Consider the following 22,812-nt stretch of genomic DNA (forward strand, 5'->3'; position numbering starts at 1 on the left):
CGTAGGGAGGCGGGGCAGTATTGATAGAAGGGGAAGTTTGGTGGTGTTGTGTGGTGTGGTGAAGCGAGAGATGTGATGAGGTGTGGTTTGATGTGGTAGTGTTTGTTGAGGTTTGGTGCTGTGATATGTGGTAGAAGAGATGCTGATGGACTGAGAGGTATGGTAGAGTGGAGCTGATGAGTGGTGTGGTGGTGTGGTGTGGTGGTTTGGTATGGTATGGTATGGTATTTTGATGGTGTAGTGTCGTGATGTGGTGTGGTGTGGTGGTACGTGTAAGTAAAAAATAAAATAGTGGAATATGGTAGTATTTTTGTTAGCTAACGCTGTTTAAAAGAATGACGGTGAGAGAAGGTGGTGGTGATGCTAGCTAATCAGGATAGTGGTGGTTGGATGTAGTGGTGATGGTGATGTATACTCCGTTCACTTTAATTAAGGGCAAAATTGCCATCTTTGCATCTTGACTGTCAAGCATTAGCAATAGATTAACATTAAAATATGATGGCGGTCACAAACAAGGGCCATGGAAAGGATGGGGAATCATATTTTTGCCTGTTTCTGCCACTGAGCTACGCGAAATAAGCTATAAAAGGACAAATCTCCGCTTTGTCAAAAAAAAAAAAAAAAAAAAAAAAGAATTACAGTGGTGGTGAGTAGGGTGACCATATTAACTAAGCCTTTTATTTCAACAGGATGGTTGTGGTGAGATGCGGCGGTGGTGTTGGTGTGGCTATGGTGGTGGTGTTGATAGTGGTGTGTTTGGTGGTAGCCCAGGCCACAGACATCCCCCTCACCACAGCAGCACCCTCACCCGTGCCGACGACCTCACCGTTGTACACTTTGCCTGACGACCAAGGGGAGCTCACAGTATCCCGTCACTCGAGGTACTGCGACTGGACCAAGAGTATGGGGCCCGTGTGTAATTATACGGGCACAGATCAGGTCAGTGTTACGTCTACTTACTTGTTCATTATTTCAACCCCTTCAGTGCCATATCGTCTTAATTCAGTATAATTACCTAGCAGCTGTAAGAGTAGAATGGGTTCTAGGGAGGGACACCTTCCAGTGGTGACATCGATATGATCAGACGGCTCCGATGCCTAGTTTTAAAAATGTTCCTCAGCTCCCTCCCTGTCCCCTGAAAGGACGATGGTGGACTGTAAAGAGAAAGGTAGCTTCAGCCTACAGTCTACCGGGATCACATTTCAGATGAGCGAAGGGCCACAACAACAAGAATAAAATGAAAGCATGGGGAGAGAGAGAGAGAGAGAGAGAGAGAGTTCGAAAGGTCTATCAAGCTGAATGAAGTTGTCTGAAGGTACCGAGAATAAAAATAAAAAGAAAAAACGCACTGAATGGGTATCACTCTGGCTTCCATGACTCTTTCTTAGCTGAATTAAATCGTCTGGCGTTAGTTGTAGTATATACTAAAGTTGTGCCGATCATGAAGAAGTTAGCTTCGGCCCTACATCCTTTTCATAACATTTCTTCGAAACTAGCACCATATTGTAGTGTCAGTCATCTAGGATAATTCAGTGGCAGAATAAGACTGACAATACTACGACCTTACAGTCTTTCAGCAGCACTTCTTCGTGACTAGAACCATATTCTAGTGTTAACCTTTTACAACAGTTCACTGGCAGAAAAGTGCTGCGGGCAAACATTCTTTCAGTAGCACTTCATCGTGACAAACATCAGTATTGAGAGGAGACATTTACAGCTCAGCATTCACGAGATGGCACATTTAGGCCAAGTTAAAGTGGAAATAGTACAATATTTGTTGCAAGGTCATTAACTGTATCACCTAAAATGACGAAAAAAAGTGGGACAAAAACACTCAACCCTTGGAACAAAAACTTATCTCAGTATCATAAACAAAGTACTGTACTGAGAATTTCAAGATTGATTAAATAATGATGAGAAAAAATGGAGTACCTGTCCTAGTTGACTCTTTCCACGCTATTCGGTTTTACGCTCTTGTTTGCTTTTCAATCTTTTCTTTTGTAGTAGCAGTTGTAGTAGTTGTAGTAGTCTGGTAGCAAGAAGGATAGTAGTAGTTGCAATCTCGGGATCATCTGAATGTGAACCCGGTGGATTGCAGGCTTAGGTTTCTATTCTGCCGTCCTCCATCCTCATTTCGCGAGATAGGGAAGTAAATGAGGGACGCTTGAATCTCCAGGCAATTGGACCCCCTTGGTTGTATCAGTGCCGCCACTTGAAGGACTCCATCTCCAGCACTATATACTCTGTTCACTTTACCTTGGCCTAAAATTGTCATCCCTCCATCTTTAATGCTAAGTTATAATAATAGAGTAACACTGGAATATGATGCTAGTCAGGAAGAAGTGCTACAGAAAGGATGTAGAGCTAAAGTATTGTGTTTTTCTGACACTGAGGTACGTGAAATAAGCTGCAGAAGAATGAAAATCTTGACCAGGTTAAAATGAATGAACTACTGTATAGTGGCGAGGATGAAATAAGAAAATAGATGATGGTAGTGAATGGATCAACCTTTAGCATAAACACCCACATGATAAGATAGCGATATCGACACCACGTGTGTTAATCTTTGCATTCTTCAGTTATATGGGTACAGGAAATAGCTTGTCATTTAGATCAGTCACGAGTCATGACGTAATCGTATTTTTTAATACCAGTTTTTGTTCTTTTTTCTTTACATTTTTTGTTTTTTTCCTTAGCATTTTTTAGTTAACGATTTTCTTGTTCTTTTTTCTTTATCAATTTTTCTGTTTCCTATTTTCTTGTCTTTCACCCCCGTCACCGTTTGCTACTCCACAGCCCCATCTTCCTTCCCATCGTGTGATATGGCTGACAACTTTTTCTGCCTTTGCTAAGTTTCCGTGTCAGTGTTGATATGAATACCTTTAGCTTAGGCCTTTCAATTTTCTTTCAGCAACAGAGCAGTGAGGTCAGACCTTATTTTGTGTCTCATTCATTTATCCCACTAATGGTACATATCCGGCGATGTACCAACACCTCCATCCTCTCAGTTTTAAGAAAATGGGCCTGCCTCTTAGAACCACCACCACTTCCACCACAACTATCACCACCACCTCCACCCCCACCACTATGACCACTACCCCCTTCCCCACCATCACCACCACAACTACCACCATCCTGACTCAGCTAAGGATTTCCGTTATGGTTACACAATAATGAATGAGACGTGATGCAGACAGGCACTGTGAAAAAAAAAGAACATAAACGCCTTCTTAATCCATTCCATTTCACCCCAGACTTTTACACTGAGCTACGTGAGTCATAGGAACCTGAGAGATAATACATTCACTGTTATCATTAATTTTCTTAGCAGCACGAGTGTTCTTTTTCAGCTGACGTCAGACGGTGCATGTAGCTATCTGCACATTTTTGTCTTATTTTCTTTATTCTCTCTCTCTCTCTCTCTCTCTCTCTCTCTCTCTCTCTCTCTCTCCTGCCTTTTGGGAGATATTTGAAACTGAAAACTTAGACATACCCTTAATTAACACCCTCACCACTGGAAATCCTTATATGTTGAATGAAAATTTTCAGTGGTAAAATATAGATCAATGGATTAAAAAAAAAAAAAATGAAAAAATCAAAAGGCGTCATCGTAGTGAAGGGGTTAACTATAATGCGTTTAATCTGACAAAGATCCCCAAGGGCTGATTCGCACTATACGTAACTTCACCGACACGTAACGTACCGTACCGGACCGACAAAATATAATTCAATGGTATAACCATTGTTGCATCCACACTACACCGGAGCTGCACCTCACCTGCACGGACCATCACCTGCAGTTGTCGGTCACGTTTCTCGGCGAGAATATTTTGCTGTCTGTCCTGTCCTGTATGTGTTGGATAGCGTGAACATGGGATCAGCACGGGTACCTACCGGCACCAGCAGCTAAGTTGCCTCAGTTGAGATAGCACTCTTGTTTTATTATATGAACATGAACCAATTATTTTATTACATGAAACTTAAAATTTACTTTAAAATCACATAACTTAAACTAGTGTACTAAATATTCCTTTTGACTGAAGAATCATTCTTGGAGAAATTACTTTTGAAACACAGAACTGAATATTTCATAATAAAGTTACCTTAAACAAACAGCTAACTTTTCTTTTGGTGTTACTGCCTCCCGAAAGGAAGTGTTCTTTTTACTGGTAGCCTCCTCAGTTAAAGTTCTGACACTTCGACATTGTGAAATCCTGATGAAATTTTAGTTCATCATCATGAAGTTCTTTATACAGTGTAAAATGCTCTCCTTCTGTTTTCCTTTTCTTTAAATGATTTGTGCACCCAGAGTCGCTTTTGTTTTGTTCTTTTAATTCTTTTATTCTCTTCTTGTTCATACTCGGACTACCCCAGAATTACCTTAAAAATGCCATTACCTCAGAATTACCTTAAAGGATGAGTGATTACGCTAATCTGAGGTAATTACCTCAAAAATGAGAGCCCTGCTGCTGGAGACCAGACAGTGCAGTGTGAATGAACAGGCTGTTGTCGTCCGGTGTGGTCAGGTGAAGGTCGCGGTCCGTTTACGCGCTGGTTTAGTGTGAATCAAGCTTAATCCCTCTTAACTCAGAGGCCAGGTGTAATTAGACTGGAGGACTGTCTTGACTAGTAACCAAGGAGACTTATTTCTAACCTGACAGATCCCTAATCCCTCGCAGCTCAGTTTATGGCCAGGTGTAGTTAGGCTGGAGGACTGACGACCAGTAACCAAGGAGGCTTATTTCTACCTCATAAGTAAGGCCTATCGAATTTCATCCAGCTATGAGTTGTCGAATTGGCCCAGTTCTATTAGATGAAAACAACTGGTATTTGTAAGATGGCGTAGCGTAGTGGTAACCCTGAGATGGAGTGAGAGGACGTGGGTTGACGAAGAAAAAAGTAGAGACAGCAAAACATGATGACATTAATACGATATGAATACAACACAGGAGAATGTGAAGGTGTACTGTATTATGCAGAATAAGTCGCTAAGGAACAGGTGTAACGAACCATCCTATAGGACTTAAAATACGGGCCAGAGAGGTTGATGGGTCGTATGGAAAGAAAGTGATGATGATGATGATGATGATGATGTGGAGGAGGATGGTGATGGTAGGTGATGGTGAGGCTGGAGACACTGATAAAGGTGATAATACAAATGATAACTACAATAAACAGTCCGCTAAGTAACTACAATAATTTCCCTCATAATGACTACATGACTTACAAATACCCATGACAGTTCCCTTGCTTATCTTTGCGTTATCTTATCTGCCCAGTATTATTCCTTTCACTACGGTAAGTCAACCCGGTGTCACAGCTCTAGTTGCGTATATCTGTATTTTGGACCGGTTTGTGCAAAATTTCGTGTTAATATGCTGTACTGTATATGTAACAGTTAATATATTTAATAGTATACGGCTATAAACACACACACACACACACACACACACACACACACACACACACACACACACACACCGCTCGCTGGTGCAGTGGTAACGCTCTCGCTTGCCAACTGGTGGACGGGAGTTCGCGCCTCGCTCAGGTTGCGAAAAGTTTCACTGACGAAGTGGGTGGTTACTGTCCCCCTTGAGCAAGGGGACGGGTGTGTGCGTGTGTGAAGGTCACAGCCTTGCCCTTAGATCGGACTATATGAGCTCTCAGCTCCCTTCCGGGAGGGTAAAAGCTGACGATCACGACCATCAAAATGATCCTGATCGACCCGGTGAATTACACACACACACACACTTCCATGTAGTCTGATTACACACGCAGACTCATCATTTATGTAGTACAAAATGAGTATACGCGTAACCCCCTCAACCCCGCTTTCTCTCTCTCTCTCTCTCTCTCTCTCTCTCTCTCTCTCTCCTGCATTTTCTTAAAAGTGTTACATCTTCACTCAGTAACGCACAAAGCAGCTCTGACATATTACAGATCCAGTTCAAGATATCTGACAAAAAAATAACCGACAAACCTCACCCCTATCGGCAGGAATATCAGCTACAAAATATATATATATATATATATATATATATATATATATATATATATATATATATATATATATATATATATATATATAAGATAAAAATGGTGGCAACACTTAGCGATGCTAGGTTCACGTGTTTAAATATCTTTATCGACAGTTTCGTCCCTTAAAAAAAAAAAAAAAAAAAAAAAAAAGAATAATTGTACTATATTTGTAGACTGAGATTTTACTTGTATTGTAAGTATGTAAGATCAAGGAAATACAATTATGGTGCGGAAGATTAAATAACACAATTCGAGATAGCGTTAAAGACGGCTGTTGTGTTGATATAGGTAACATATGAAGGAAGTGGAAGATTATATCCATTTTACACTAACTTGGCCTTAATTTGCCGCCTTTCCATCTTGATTGCTGAGTTATGGCAATAGATTAACACTACAATGTGATGCTAGCCACGAAAAAGTGCTGTGGATGCGATGTACAGCCACAGTACTACCTAATTATTATTATTATTATTATTATTATTATTATTATTATTATTAACATGTAATAGGCTTTCACTGAAAGTGTGGGAACGTGTTCGAGCGAGCGAGCGGAATATGGTCTCATGTGGCCTATCATCTTCCTCTGATTTCCTGGCCCGAAGATACTAAAAAGAACTTATTACTCAATTGTTCCCTGGACGTCCAGGATGTGTCAACAGATCTATCAGCGCCTGAAAAAATAAGATTAAAGACTTCAGTCACATAAAAAAAAAAAAAAAAAAAAACAACTTTGCTTTTTAACCCTGGAACGCATTCGAGGACACTATTTTCACCCACGCAAACTCTGGCCACATGGTCCTTGCTTCCTATGTGGCCCAAGTGGGTGGTGTTCTCAGTAGCTTCCTAAAAATATGATGCGCTGTGTCGGGTGAAGGTAGTTGGTGTGCGCTCCTTGGCTAGGTTTTTCATATAACACAAGTGTGGCCTATAAAAGTGTCCTCGAATGTGTTACAGTACTAGACATTTTGTGCATGGACTTTTCTTTGATGTTTTTCTGCCAGGAGACTGGGGGTCAGCCAGCTGCCCCCCACACCCCCCTACTGGCCACTGGTCACCGAACATCAGAATCCATTCATTATACTCGTGCTTATAGTCTTTACTTAAGTTTTTTTTTAATTGTCTTTAGTTGCCACTGGAGGATTACATTATTGTCTTTTTTTTTTTTTTTCTGTCAGACCGTAGTGTTAAGAGTACATTTTAAGTCCATACCTTATAAGTTTAATAAAAACAACTCCAGGTATTTTTTTTTTTAAATTGGTACACAATAGTGACCACGAATGTGGTAGCGTACAAAAAAAGAAAAAAATCGAATGTGTTCCAGGGTTTAACCAACAAAGATGGAAGGTCTATGCTGGGAATGGAGCCGGGCATGTGGAATAAAAACTGTAACACTGACTTCCCCATCACCAGCACAAACATCAAAAATAGACAATTGAAGGTTCAAACTTGTCAAAAGTTGCAATGAGATTGGTTGTTACAGAAATGGCAGTATTCCAACAATGAAATGTCCGGTCACCATTTAAGCAACTGATATTTGATCTGAAATGTAACGAATACTTAATTTCCATACCTGACATTTTATGGCAGTTGTCTTCAGAAAGACAGCAAATTGCAAAGTTGTACACCGTAGTATAAGTATTCAAATGCTGAATTTGCTTTTTGCTCACTCACAAAAATTACTTTCACTAAATCCCTCGGTGCGCTCCGAGTCGCATAAAAAATCAGATATTCAGAGTTTCTTTCGTCGATCAGGGTATTGTATTAGTTTGACACGGATTCAGTCAAAAATTTCCGAAAAAAAAAAAGCCAAATAGAAGGTATTATTTGTTTTGAAAAGGCAAAACCTGGTTGCTCTCAGCAATCGTCAGAAAATACTGCTGGGCTACTCACGCAACCTTAGACCGTTACTTCTTGGGCAGCCGGCTATTGCGCTAATCTGCCTAATAAAAAAATCGTTTCCTCGATTTACGGAAAAACTATTGGGAATTACGGGTTGTCTGAAATGCAAATAATTGAATGTTTTTATGCGATTTCCAAACTGGTGTCTATCTTTCTTGTAACTTCAAAATTGGCTGAGATATCCAAAAAAGTTCGCTACTGTATTACAGAATTTTCCTTCCGACCCGTGCCCGCATTTCTTGCTGATGCGATAAATCTTTAGCTCGGGTGACTAAATTTGGTGTTCGAGCGAGCGAACGTGAAAGTAATAAAAGGGCAAAAATTCGGACCAAGTTAGGGTAAAAAGAGTATAGTAAAGGTTAGACGGAAACCCATGATAATCTGTCCATTGTGGGTAATTTATGTTCAAAGTGTATCCTAGCGGAGATGAAAGATTATTATATCAAGGTGTGCATAGGGTGGTCCGTAAATAGCTCTCCACTAGAAACAATTGGTATCTAATGTGTTGCGGGGACGGCTGTGTCTTCTTGTGTGGTTTTGGGTGTGGCAACGGGATTAGGAAATGAATAAATGCTGCATGGTATACGTTAGTAACCCTGACTGAAACGGCATTACTGTGATGAATTATTGGTAGATGAAGTGCTATAGAATTTAAATGATACATGCAAAGGAGAGGTACTGTACGTAGATACAAGTCTTGGCGTATTTGTTATGCACGTGAGCGTTATAGGTAAAAGAGTATTCAGTCAAATTAGTTGATATGTAAGCAAATGCTTGAATTTAAAACTCTTCTGCACACTCACAGGGTAAATATAATAAACTTTAAAAACGCATGAAAGGCATTGTATATGGCAAAGATAACAGAATATTTCTCAAATGCATGTCATTTCAGAAAAGAATACGCAGTGTTGTTACATTTTGAATAAGGAGTTTGGGCAGTTACATATACAGAAGGACACTTTTAATTAGGATTTCGAAGACAGAAAACAATACATATTTTTTCGTAGAGATTTAAAGACTAAAAAGCAGGTAAGCAGTAGCTGTAAATGCTTTTCATACGGCAGTAGGTACTCCGATATATATACTGTAGAGAGAGAGAGTCAAAACTGTGCGTAAATAAACGTAAAAGTTTAAATGTTCGTGTGCGTAGGCGGCAGGTTTGGACAGGGACGCTTGTATGGAACATCTGACCACAGCTGTTATACGATGATAGGTGTGTTGCTGTGGCAGGTGTGGTGACAGCTGTGGCCTAGTGCAGGTGGAGTGAGATGCAGAGCAACTGTAGGGACAAAGGGATTGGTAATAGACTGACAGGTGTTGTGACAGGTGAGATTAATCTTAACAACAGCCTTTTATGATGATGCAAGTATGACAGATGTCGGACCAGGTATGACAGGTAGCATGTATGACAGTAGGTTTAATAACAGGTACAGCATCATCATCATCATCATTCCGCCTATCTTTCCACCTGCAGGTATAATAACAGGTAAAAAAAGGGTGTTAGACAGGTACAAGAACAAATACAGTATAACAAGTGAGAACCAAAGTATAACAGGTATAACTAGATGTAAAGGCAGGTATAACAGCAGGTAAAATCACCAGATGGAGTAGAAGAGGAGCGTTATATATGGACCACCCTATAGTTTCAGATTTAACAAATCCCATAATCCCCAGGTGTGAACAGGTATAACAAGAAGTATAATTACAGATATACTAACAGGTAAAACAAGATATACAGCTGGATATAATAACAAGGTATGCGCTGGAATATAACATCATGTATAGCAACAAGTATAACCTCGGTCTTTTCCTCCCCAGGTGGTGGTAATTCCTGCTGGGTTGCGCCTAGCCCCTGGTCAGCTGGAGGTGGAGGTACACAATGCATCCACTGTGCGCATCTTCCCTACGTGTGTTTCGTGGATACAGGTGTACGGGGCTGGACTTGCCTCAACCCTTCCAGGACAGGTAAATCACGTCTTCTTGTATTTCCCCCTCCTCCCCTTCCTCCCCCTCCTCTTCTCTCATATATTATTTTTTTTTTCCATTCATTCATTCTTTCTTTTTCTTCTTCGTCGTCGTCTTCGTCTTCATTCTATTTCTTCTTCTACATCTTCTGTCTTCGTCTTCTTAGTTGCTAATATCCCTACGCCTGCTGTGCATAAATATAAAGCTGAATATTTTTTTAAAAACTGGTTGGCAGAATAATTAATACCTAAACGAACGTAACATTAAAAAAAAAAAAAAGTAACATATCTAAACTGTGCATCTCAACATTTCATAACCCTCCTCTCTTCCAGGGTAACACAGAGTGCAGAACATGGCTGCGCATTTACTGGTCAGTGGTGGACACGGTGGAGCACGGGGTGAAAGATTTGACTCTAGTAGGCTCCACCGTGAACTCCATCAGGCTAGTGGACCAGCGGGACTTCATGGCCATCAACTCCACCATCACCAGCGTTTTGGCCCTTGATTGGACCGGATATAGGGCCACGGTTCAGAATTCCGTCATCCACCGATTGAGCAGCGTTGTGGCGCGCGACTCCTGGTATATCATCAACACAGAGTTCGGCTCTGTCACGCCTCGGGGTATTGTGTTCGACGCGGGCGAGATGTCGGTTATCAATTCCACCATTAATTTTATTGCCACGCAGGTATGGGCTTAGAGAGAGAGAGAGAGAGAGAGAGAGAGAGAGAGAGAGAGAGAGAATAAGCATAGATACAGACAGACGAAGAGCATAATAAACATCAAAAGTATAAACAGATATTTTGCATGCTTCTAACCTTCATAAATATAATTTATACATAAATAGAGAACAGACAAAAATACAGGTTTATAGATGGAGAGAGACAATTGATCACAAACATCAATCTCTCACATAGAACCTAACCTAATTAAATGTAACCAGACAAAGCTCAGATACATAACAGTGCTTGACCTGACGTAACCTTAACAAACCACCACAACCTAACCTGACCTAACCCAGCCACATGAGACGCAACTACGATATAGTGTACTTATAAACCTGGCAAATGTCCTCTAAACTCTTTCAGTTTAGTCAATGGCCGAGTGTAGTCAGATTGTAGGGTATACTTGACTAGTAATTGTGGAGACCCATATTTTTCTTATAGTTAAAGCTCATCGAATTTCACGACACCACGATTTGGTATTCGATGAGACAGAGTGACCCAGTTTTGTGAAGGAAGGAAGGAAGAAAGGAATAATGAAGAACTAGCACCAGCAACCCACCCTTCCTCGCCAGGGTCTGACCAACACTAAGTTTTGAGAGTGATCCAGTTCCCTCAGATGAAAACAAACCGACTGTAACCCATCCCTCTTTCCCAGGGTCTGACCATCGTGAATGGCGCCGTGTCCTTCGCCAATGTGACCCTAACCTTCCTGGACTCCCGCGCCATCGAAGTGTCCAGCCCCAACGCCTTCCTCTCCCTCTCCAACGTGACCGTCCTCAGAGCCGTGGCCCCCTGTCTCGTCCTCCTGGACAGGGACCACATCTCACTCTCCAACGTCACCATCATGGGGGTCGTCATTAACGAGGTGTATAATCTTTTCAATAACTAGGCCAAAATTTGCCGTTTCCCCACCTTGAATAATGAGTTCAGCAATACTGTTTTTTTTTTTTTTTTTTACTTTTAACTTGGCTAAAGATGCCATATCTGCATATTGAATGTTGAATTGTAACAGTTGAATTGTACTTTTTTTTTTTTTTTTTAATTTTAACTTGGCCTAAAATTGCCATCTCTCCCTGTTAAATGCTGAGTTGTAGTAGTAGTATCTTGACGCATTTAACTTTAACCAGACTTAAAACTGCTATCTCACCATCTTGAATGCTCGGTTGTAACAGTAGATTAAGACAATACTCTCATCGTTTTAACTTGACCTAAAATTCCCGTCTCACAATCTTCATTGCTCGTCCTACTAGCCATAGTTCATTCACTAAAATTTGGCGGAGATTCTCGTCCTTTTGCAACTTTTTATCAGTTTCTGGAACTGTCTCCCTCTGTCTGTATTCCTACTGAGTATGATCTCCAGTCTTTCAAAAGCGGTGTGTCCAGCATCACGAAATGAATGGATCTTGAATTTGGCTTTCTGTTATCTTGTTTTTGTTTTTTTTCTTGCAGGGAACAATCTTACGGGCCCCTGGCCTTTGGTTCCTTCCTTCTTGTATATATATAAAAAAAAAAAGAAGCCCATTTGGAGAGTAACACAATATTAGAGCTCTGCAGCCTTTCCATAGTATTTCATCGTGACCAGCATTGCATTCAGGTGTTCATCTCTTGTTAAGCTAAGCATTTCAGGGTAAGCAGAATATAAATATTTGAAGGCACTCATATGACAATTTTACGCCTAGTTAATGCGAGGAGAGTATATACTCGTACATCACAAGGCACTCACATTCTTCATTTATCAATACGGCCACAGAGCTCGCCCTTCCTGCACTACCTCGAGGACGACGGCCTGATCAGCAGCGAGACGACTATGCAGCTCAAGGACGACCACCCTGCCTGCACCGCCAAGGACGTCACCCTCGTCTGCGACTTCGCCAATTTCACGCAAGTATGTTGAGGCGTTATGGTGAACATTGTTAAGTGGGTGGGGGCCTCCATCATCCACTCATTCGATGTAGAGCTAGTTTCAGGTGACTGATTCCAAGGCAGAAGGAACTAATCTCACGGCAAAAACTAATTTCATGGCCGGAACTATTCTTACAGAAGGAACTAATCTCAGATGGAAGTAATCTCACAGTTGGAACTAATCTCGGTCGGAACTAATCTCATGGCCAAATTGATAAGCTGAAGAGTTTCTTGTAGGCCAGGAAGCTATTTACTACGTAGGGTGATAACCACTTAACCAAATAGTCGCCTGGTGGTTTAGTGAGTTAAGGTGCTCCGGCCGGATGTTGCTCATAAGAGTTTACATCTGAATGGTTGTTGGGGTTTATTGTTCATATAATGCCACTTTTTATCTATCTGTCTGCACCTTTATCTGTCCATCTATCTGTCCATATTTATATTTGTACTTATATCTTTTTTTATTGATTTCTTCATCTCACTCCTATCGATGATGGAGAGAGAAATAGAGCTATTGTAAAAGAGAATACAAACAATTCCCCTTGTGTTACAGGTAGTGGAGATACAAGGTGAGGCAGTGCAAGGCTACCAAGTCCTCGAGATTCACAACACTAACACACTCCAGGTAAGAATTCACTGCGTTCGTCCGGTGTATGCCACTAAACTTGCTTTGAGTAGTAACAGAGTTAATAGTTGTAGCTCCAGGCTCATCTGAAAATTAAACCCGGTGGATTGCAGGTTGAAATTGCCCTCTTCCCCTCTCTCACCTTCCTCCTTTGGGGGGATGGGGGAGTAGGTAAGAGGTTCGTATAACCGGGCAGTTCCATCACCCATTTATATTGGTGCCACCACGTGATGGCTCCCCCTTCAAACACTTTCTTCCTCAGAAAAGACGGTTGACACAAACATCTTTCAGAAAATGCTAAGAAAAAGCTAAAATTGCCCAGATAAGGATAAAACTTCGTAAAAATGGCTAAACTAGTTCTCAAAATGTGAGAACTGGAACTTCACTAGAAGCTCCACTTATGGTACTGTATGTGTTGTGGTGACAACTCAGTCGGCTGGTATGGGTGTGAGTGTGGCAGAGACAGTAGGAAGTGGATAAATTATGAACGATAGACTTTTTGATAATATTGACCCTGTAGCACCCGAGAAATCGCCGGCTGGAGTGGTAGAGGAGCCTTTTATCTGGACCACCCTGTGTAAAGGATCTTTAGAAAACTGCTGAAGTATGACATATTTGGTAGAATATTATTAAAACTTTTCAGTAGGTGTCAGAGTATATCTAAAAAATACTTCTAGAAAATGTCTAGGTTTGCTAAAGTTGCAAGAATATTACTGACACTTGATAAAAAGTTCTAGAAAATTTTACGCATAAAGTCATGAATCTTGATGTAGGATCATCACCATAATCGTCTTCGTCATCATCATCATCATCATCAAAGGTTTTCATCTTAGCACCCTCAGATTTAGAATCATCATCACCATCATCATTATTATGATCTGGCGGCCTCATCAAATCCCGACCAAACAATCGCTAAATTGCTCTTAAACACGAACATTAAAATGCTGGAGAGGGATACCATCTTGTGGTGGCACCAATACAACCTTGCAGTTTCACTGTCTAGTTTTATAAACGTCCCTCAACTCCCATCTGTCCCCTGAAAGGATAGTGTAATGCAGGAAGAAAGCAGCTTCGGACTGTAATATGCTGGGTTCTTGTTTCATATGAACCTACAGCAACAACAACAGCCACTACTACTACTACTACTGCTGCTGCTGCTGCTCCTACTCCTTCTACTACTATTGCTGCTCCTACTCCTACTACTATTACTACAACTACCGGCATTACCTCATACGAAAGCTGCTAAATTTCTATATAATCGCTAAATTTCTGTAATATCGCTAAACTGCAACACAGGCACTAAGCTAGCAACCCCGTTTCCACGCAGGTATCCTCCACCACCTGCGGCGTTGACCTGCACCTGCACAACGTGAACGCCACCCTACCACACTTCACCCCAGACAACTCCTCCACCAGCGAGGGGCCATGCAACATAGGTATCAGCGCCTGGAACTCGTCGCTAAATGTGATCTGGGCCCGACACGTGACGAGCCTCAATCTCACAGACTCCACGGTGAAAAGGCTCCATGGCGGGAAACTGGAGGCTCTTTGGCTCTCCGGGTCGTCTGTGGAGGAGGTGGATCAGCTGGAGGTGGCTGGACAGGGCGCCGTGTGGAATAACTCGCTGTTCTTGGGGCCTATCAATGTCACCCTCACTGCCCCGCTCACCTCCAGGAATGTACAGCTCCTCCTTGGCGCGGTTAGTTGATTGGTTTGTTAATCTGTTAGTTAACTGGTTGGTTAATCGGTTAATTGGTTAGGTAGTCGGTTAGTTAATTGGCTGGTTAATCTGTTGGTTGACTGGTTGGTAAATCGGTTTGTTGAGTGATTGGTTAATCGACTGGTTAGGAAGTAAGAGTGTTAGTTGATTAGATAACGATACTTAATAAGTTGTAGGGAATATTTTCCGGTAGTCACTTAATAATATTGCTAGTTATTTGCAATGGTAATTAGCGAGTTGATAGGTCAGTAGTTTGGAGTTTTCACAACAAAATTGTTGATGTTCCTTGTCAAAATTATTAAACTTAAGAGAGCCTCTTAGTAGACAAGCGGTTAGTGAGAGATATCCTTCCAGTTCAGAAATCTATCCTAAGGTTAATAAAACCGTCTGGAAATAGTAAGATTGAAATAAAAGCACGTCTTTGATGGAAGTTGTTGTTGTTGCTCAAACCGGTCATGCCTGGCCACCTGACCCGTTGACCCAAAGGTTCCCTACACCGTTAATGTTGTTTCTGCGTCTTGGCATGTGTTGTGTAGAGGGCCATATTGTGGGTTATGTACAGTAGTATGGGCCCATCCTAAAAGCGGGGCACGTGTCATCTATGATCCAAACTTAATCCAAGCTAGTAACTGAGGGGGGGCTGGGTGATGTCCTGGTTTAAGGTTAGCTAGGTGATCTCTCTCAGCTTAACTTAAGGAGGGCCATCTCTGATGGGTAGACATCGGGGAGCGGGGCTGGGGGTTGTAGTACATGGATAGTGTTCAGACAGAGGTGTTGTATTGCCCTGCAAGGGAAATGAGTATGTAGCTACTTCATCATTACTGGTGTTGGAGTGTCTGGAGGTGGGATATTGTTGAAGGGGGTCTGGTAATGTTTGTGTGGTGACTGTTGAGTTTAGTTGTGTTGTATGGTTCTGATGGAAGCAATGAAATTAACTCCTATTCCAGATGCGTGAAGGGTCCCTCGTTTTGGATCACCCTGGGCAGACGAGCAAGATATCTGGATGGCGCAATTCGTGGATGGAACGACACAGCATGGTCGTAAAGAGGGGCAGTAGGCTGGAGCTGAGTGACGTGGTGACCATGAGGGCGGCGCAAGAGGCTGTGCTGCTGGAGGAAGACGCCTCGGTCATGATATCAAACCTTAAGGCCGTGTATCGCTCATATCACGTCTTCTCTGTCGCTTCCAGAGATCAGGTATGAGCCAAGAAATTAAAACTATTTAACGTAACATAACCTCTCTCCTACCATACGCTCTTCATTTGGTTCCAGGGATTGTTTTACCTTGTTCTCGCATACCAAGAACTCTACGTTCTTTCCCTTATCTCATTTTTTCTTTTCACGTACACCACGAATTGTGTAATTTACTTTATTACACCCGCAACTCGCGAAGCGAGGGCGGTTGTTGGGTTTTGACTGACAGTTGTGTGTGTGTGTGTGTGTGTGTGTGAACTAAATAACAAAACAATTTTTATCCGATGTTAACCAAATTTGGTGGATGGTTAGAGGGACACCCAGATGGCTGACCCATTTTTTTTTTTTTTTTTTTTTAAAGAATAACAGGTGAAAGGTCGAGGTCTCAGGACTAGGTCAAAGTTTGACCTAGCAAGATCAACTTAGGCAGGTTATCTGATTTAGATCAAATCTTAGTGGAAGGGATGAGGGTAATGTATGAACGAAGGGGGTTCGATTTTTAATAACGATCAGTCAGGGTCAAAGTCAAAGCTCGAACCGTGTGTCTGTTTGTGAAGAGAATAACTAAAATGCTTTTGATCCGATTTGGATGAATTTGGTGAAGGGGTTGAAGATCAACCAAGGAGCTGACGTACTGTTTTTAAGAACACCTTTTCAAAGTCAACTGGCAGAGTCAACTTAAACAGATTTTATCTTGTTTACACCAAACTTTGTAGAAGGGTTCAGGGTAAGGCAATGATAATGGGATTCGATTTTGAGAAGAATCAGCCAAAGCCCAAAAGTCAGTGTCACAGAGAAAGGTCAGAGAGTAAGATCAACTCAGGCAGTTTTGATCTGATTTGGATCTCACATGGAAGATATGTTAAGTCTTAGACAAGAATGAAGTAATTCGCGCTTGAGAGCAGAGAGCAAGGTCACAGGACATAGTCAACCGTTCGACCCCTAAACTGATAGGTGGGCTCGGGTGTGGCACTTTTCTGAGAGCTCCTTCGTGTTCTTTTATTCCAAGATATTCATTTACAACAAAAACTAGCAATGCCCATTTCTCCCTAGGTCGAGTTCGGAGACAGCATATTGAGGGATGCTGCAGACGTATTGATACATGTGAGGGCGCCACCGCCATCTGTTGACGAGCAGAGCAACTTCACCCTTTCAGGCACCCACTCCTCCCCCTTCTGCAGCACCATTCCCTTCTACCTACAGATCTGCGATTTTTCAAGGGCACAAGAGGTGATTTTTTAATACCGGTACATTTTTACGTTTCTTTTACTGTTACCTTCTTCTTTTCCTTCTTTTTCAACTACATCTTTTTCCTCATCCACTTCTTCTTCGGCGCCATTCCATTCTACCTACAGATCTGCAACTTGTCAGTGCCACAGGAGGTGATTATACTTTTTCATTCGCTTCCTGTCCATTCTCTCTTTTTTTCTTTTCAAGAGCTGTCTTTTTTTTTTTTCTTGTTCCTTTACTTTAACATCGGGCGTCCTGGGCACAAAAGGAGATTTTCTTTTCTTTCCAAATGCCTTAGTTTCCTGTGGTCCTTTTATGTATTCCAATCCCCAGATCAAATGCTCTGTTATGTTTTCATGCTCCTCTCGTTGTGCTGCGGCACCATTCCCTTCTGTCGCTATATCTATTTTCTCCAGTGCACAAGTGATTTTCTCAAATCTTTCCGTATTGTCCTGTCCGTACTATATTTTATTAATTCTTATGGCAGCATTCAACAAATAACAATGCTTTAGAGTAAGATGTTATGCCAGATAGAGTTTAATGCTCTTGGTTTAAGCGTTCCCCTAATTCGTTTTGCAGTAATTGGTGTTACCGCTTATACTTTCGTTGTAGTTGTTGTTGTCTAGGTATTTTTGGTGTGGACCAGGATAAAAGAAGAAAAAACCTAGTAACAATTTAATAACGAGAGTAATTAAGTATTAAAGTAGAACAACCCATCACACAATACATTTTCATGGAACAGTGAACTTTACCCGATATCCAGTACAGTATTTGAAGTATTCTTTGACTACTTGAGATTTTCTTAAGCTGAATAAATTTTTTTTTTTTTTTTTTTATGTGAACGACTCTGGGCATAGGCTTCAGTGTCTGCTATCAAGGCCCAGTAGTCCTCCCGCGTACCGTATACCTCTACATGTCACCACTTCGGCGCTAACACCCACCGTCCATACTGAATACATGCTAGGGCTGTCTCATACAGGACTGGTGTATTGGTATTAGCGGAGGTATTTTTACGACATGTCGGCGGGTCTCATGGTAGGTCAGTAAAGCCTGCTCTTATGAAATTCAAATCCTTAAACTGTTCCCTGCCCCAGCGGGATTTGAACCTGGGTCCGTTAGGACTGCAAGCCAACTCTCTACCGATTGAGCCACCGCCTCATCTGGTGTTAAACAGTAAGAATTTCAAGCGAATTCACAGCAGTGGAAAGGTTAATGTTTTTACACTTTGTCAAGTTTCTGTTGATGAGCAGTCTGGCATTAGCCGGAATGAAATGTATAAGTGAGACACCAACGAATGGATTGGAATCTGACAAGATTTTAAGATAAAATTTAGAAACTGGGTCAAAGTCATCGTCGAGGAGAACCCAGATGTTAATGGGAAGAACTAAGATGGACAGTTCACACTGTAGTATTGTAAGGCAGCGTGGGGAACTGACCTCTGAGTGTACTACTGCTGTGTGGTTAATGTTGCAGGCTCATCTGTGGGACTGCAACAGTATTATTTTCAGCAGGGTGGTAACCATATAGCCAAATTATACGTGCTCCCTACGTGTCAGCAAGTGGGTTGGTGGAGGATTAGTGCCCCTCCCCGTAAAACAAATAACTCAAAGTCAAATGGCCACCCCTTACGGGATTATGGCGTCTGCCAATAGATAGATAGGTAGATAGATAGAAGCCACACGATTTCACTGAAGAGAAAGTGAGTAGTAGGAGCCTGGAAGTGTTGATACTGATGTGTCGTGTGTTTCAGGCTGATGTGAGCGTGGACCTGGGTCGTGGCCTACGCAGTAATAGGGTCATTGTGAAAGGCGCAGCTACCGTCATGCTCTTCCCTTCCTGCGTCGAGAAGGTGAGTGGTCAGAATCACGGGCACAGGGACGGGCAAGAAGGGGTGGGGTTTAGAAACTTATTAAGAACATAAGAAGAGAGGATGACTGAAGTAGGCATGGGCGTCCGGAGAGGGAGCAAGGGGGGGGGGGCAGTTGTCTCCCCTTGGAATTCGAGGACTTTAGTTCTCGTACAAGGATGATTGAGTGATTTGAGTCGAGTCATGCATTCTGTCACTATGCATTTGATGTAATTCATGTAACTCATGTAAGTATATGCCTGTGCCTATTTGGAGTGTGTGTATTTTGATATAACCACACATATATGGATAATTTCTTTTATGATGTCTCCCCTTACAAAAAATCCTACGGATGCCCCTGGCAGTAGGCCAGTTGGCCTATGCTTGGCAGTTCCTACAAGAGTGACTAAACTACTAGAATAAGACAAGGATAGCAGAGAAGAATTATTCTGTATGTAGGGGCAGAAGCAGCAATGGTCTGTGTGTGTGTGTGTGTGTGTGTGTGTGTGTGTGTGTGTGTGTGTTTCATGCAGATGTATTCAGTAGTTACACATGCACATCTGCATACAGGTGATGCTGGTGGAGGTGAAAAAAGCGACCACCGTTGAGGGCGAGCGAGACTGCGCCACGTGGCTGGAGGCGACTGGGGTGGAAATCAACAACCTGACCAGCGGTGTGCATGACCTCACCCTCACTTCATGCACCGTCAAGCTCCTCGCCCCAGACCGGAAACTGCGCGACCTGGACCTGGAAAACAGTGTGGTGGACCGGGTGGTGGGTGTGGAGTGGGCGGGGTACATGGGTGTAGTTAACAATTCTCATCTGGGCCGGGTGGAAGGATTGAGGGCCGGCAGTCGCATGATGGTCAGTAATTCCACCATTGATATCATAAACACTGGCGGGTTGATCCTTGAAGCCGAGGCCGTGGTGGCGAATTCAACCATCAACGAGATTCAAACGGGCGGCATCTCCATCAACGGTTCTGGTCGCATGCACGATGTTCGAATAGGAAAAGTGGCCCCGGGAGGCATACACGTGCTCTCTGGCCTTCTGGTGCTAGTAAATGTGAGGATAGACGAGGCTGAGGACGCTGGCATTATGGCGGGACAGCTGGGCGGCGTCTCGTTTCAAAATGTGACGGTTGGCGGGAAGAGGGTACAATGGCGGGGCTACTTGGCGCAGGATTCCCTCAACCATTCACTCATTCTGCGCAACCACCCCGCCCCTCCAGACCCCAACCCCGCCGTTATTCCTACCACTACCACAGCCTCCAAGGAAACCTCACCTCCACATGCTGTCACCACTACAGCTTCCAAGGAAACCTCACCTCCACATGCGTCGTCCAGGACGCAGGGGCAGACGACAGCGAGTAGAGGAGAAGCCAACAATGAAGCGAATTCAGCGTCTGTGGACATGGCGGCGTCTTCGGCCACAAAGTCGTGGCACTGGGCGGCGGCAGGGATAGGGTTCTTCATCGGCCTTATAGCGGCGTCTTGTGTGGTCTTCGTTGTTAAAGTTGTCAAGTAAGTAGCCAGTAAGCCATCTTCTGGAGTTATGAATAAAATCATGCAGGGGGAATTAGAGACACGGGTACTAAACCTTTGTTTTTCAGGAATTTAAATTATAACTTGCAAGAATAACTAGAGACACGGGGATTAAACCTTTGTTATCCAGGAATTTAAATTATATCTTGCAGGAATAACTAGAGACACGGGGACTAAACCTTAACCCTGCAGGAGTTTAAAATGAAATCTTGCAGAGAGGTGGCCTGCAGTCCTAACGGACCCGGGTTCAAATCCCGCTGGGGCAGGGAACAGTTTAAGGATATGAATTTCATAAAAGTCAGACTTTACTGATCTACCAGAAGACCTGCCGACATGTTGTAAAAATACCCCCGCTAATACCAATACGCCAGTCCTGTATGAGACAGCCCTAGCATGTATTCAATATGGACGGTGGGTGTTAGCGCCGAAGTGGTGACATGTAGAGGTGTGCGGTACGTGGGAAGACTACTGGGCCTTGAAAGCAGGCTGTGAAACCTATGCCCAGAGTCGGACACACGCGCACACACACACACACACACACACACACACACACACACACACACACACACACACACACACACACACACACACAAAGGAAGAACTTGAGACACATGAAGATTCAAAACACCCTCATCGTTTTTCCTGTAGCAAGCAGACATAACCTACGATTACTTTTATCTTGTAACTGTGACTTGTTTATGTAGGAGGAAGTCAGAGGAAGGTTTCACCCTCCCCTCCATGTACATCCAGGGTGCTGTGGGTGACTTCAAGCACTCAGCAGTAGGCCTACGGTCCCATAACTATTATCAATTTGATCATATCTACAGATTTGCTTCCTCTTGTAGCTGGTTACCTGTGTAATGCAAAATAAGATGATACAACACTGAGTCTATTTCCGTAGCATAACGTCATAGGCAGCAACATATTTCACAACCCATCTCCTATACCAGCACTGCATTCATAGAGAATTAGTAATATGTAGAGATACCAGTTTTCTGTCAGGTGGGAGTAAGCCAGCTATAACCTAACCTTACTTATCCTAACCTAACGTACTGTATCCTACCCTCCCATCACCTAACCTAAACTGACCTCACTTACTCTAACCTAACCTAAGCTATCTTCACTTACCCTAAACTAACCTAACGTACTGAATCGTAACCTCCCCACACCTAACATCTCCTCTCCACACAGGCCAAATAGAGGGATGCTGACTCTCCCCGCTGTGCTATGGCGGGTGCGGGACGACCAACACGAGTTGCTGCAAGACGACCAAGCTCATTACGACGACCTCCCCCCAGCCGTCTCCTCCCCCACCACCACCACACAGGGCTACACCTCCCTCCCCGCACACGACCGCATCTAACTGGCCGTAGTTGGAGTATACAGTATATTCAAAACTTGTGGATAATTTATATATACACACATGCACATTATTCCTGCAGTGCCATACTAATTTAAGTGCCTTCAGAACGTGTCTACATCGCATCTAACGTGGCCTTTCATGGAGTGTATATGACGTAAACCTGTGGATAATTTATACACATGCTTATTCATACAGAGCCAAATTAATTTTAGTGCCTCCAAGACTGTCTATATATCTTTATAAAATGGAGGATCAGACGAAATCATGCATCCCAAATCGCCCTGTTCGTATTTTCATTTTTGTCAGAAAACAAAGCTTATTATGTCTCCATACTCGACGAAGGTAATGCTTCCCAACTTGTGCACACAAACTACTGCATACATATATTTTCTGTTTTGGAGGTCTTGACAAAATAAACTAGTGCCACCAACTATTCTACATGCTTATTCTATTCAGTGGTGGCTCCAGGTTATATATATATATATATATATATATATATATATCCATCATCCAATCCTACGTTGACATATGAGGAGCGTAGGAACCCGGGGCTAGGCATGTTGGTCCTGACATTTAAGATGAGAATGACCAGCCTCACTCATCTCTGAGTGGCATTACATGAGCAATAAACCCCAACCATCCCTTGGATATAAACCTTCACTGCCTCAATCCGATTGGAGTGCCGTAATTACCCACTAAACCACCAGACGCCAAAATTTGGTTATATGGTTACCACCCAGCGCAGTAAATGGTTTCCTGGTGTACA

At 42.6% G+C, this 22,812-nt stretch overlaps 1 protein-coding gene across 1 annotated transcript; it reads left to right on the forward strand.

Moving 5' to 3' along the window:
- The first annotated feature begins 854 nt into the window (after positions 1-854).
- On the forward strand, positions 855-22,417 carry LOC145417492 (uncharacterized). The gene is made up of 12 exons (XM_080286201.1): positions 855-939; positions 9,757-9,903; positions 10,236-10,589; positions 11,282-11,491; positions 12,377-12,511; positions 13,079-13,150; positions 14,478-14,849; positions 15,818-16,066; positions 17,117-17,293; positions 19,044-19,142; positions 19,710-20,662; positions 21,875-22,417. Exons 1-12 carry the CDS (start codon positions 904-906, stop codon positions 22,044-22,046), a joined length of 2,976 nt encoding a protein of 991 aa, XP_080142327.1. The 5' UTR covers positions 855-903; the 3' UTR covers positions 22,047-22,417.
- Positions 22,418-22,812: the final 395 nt, after the last annotated feature.

Source organism: Coenobita brevimanus, chromosome 110 (assembly GCF_032717465.1).
Source record: "Coenobita brevimanus isolate Jiangsu-jjx chromosome 110, ASM3271746v2, whole genome shotgun sequence".
Classification (NCBI taxonomy): Eukaryota; Metazoa; Arthropoda; class Malacostraca; order Decapoda; family Coenobitidae; genus Coenobita; species Coenobita brevimanus.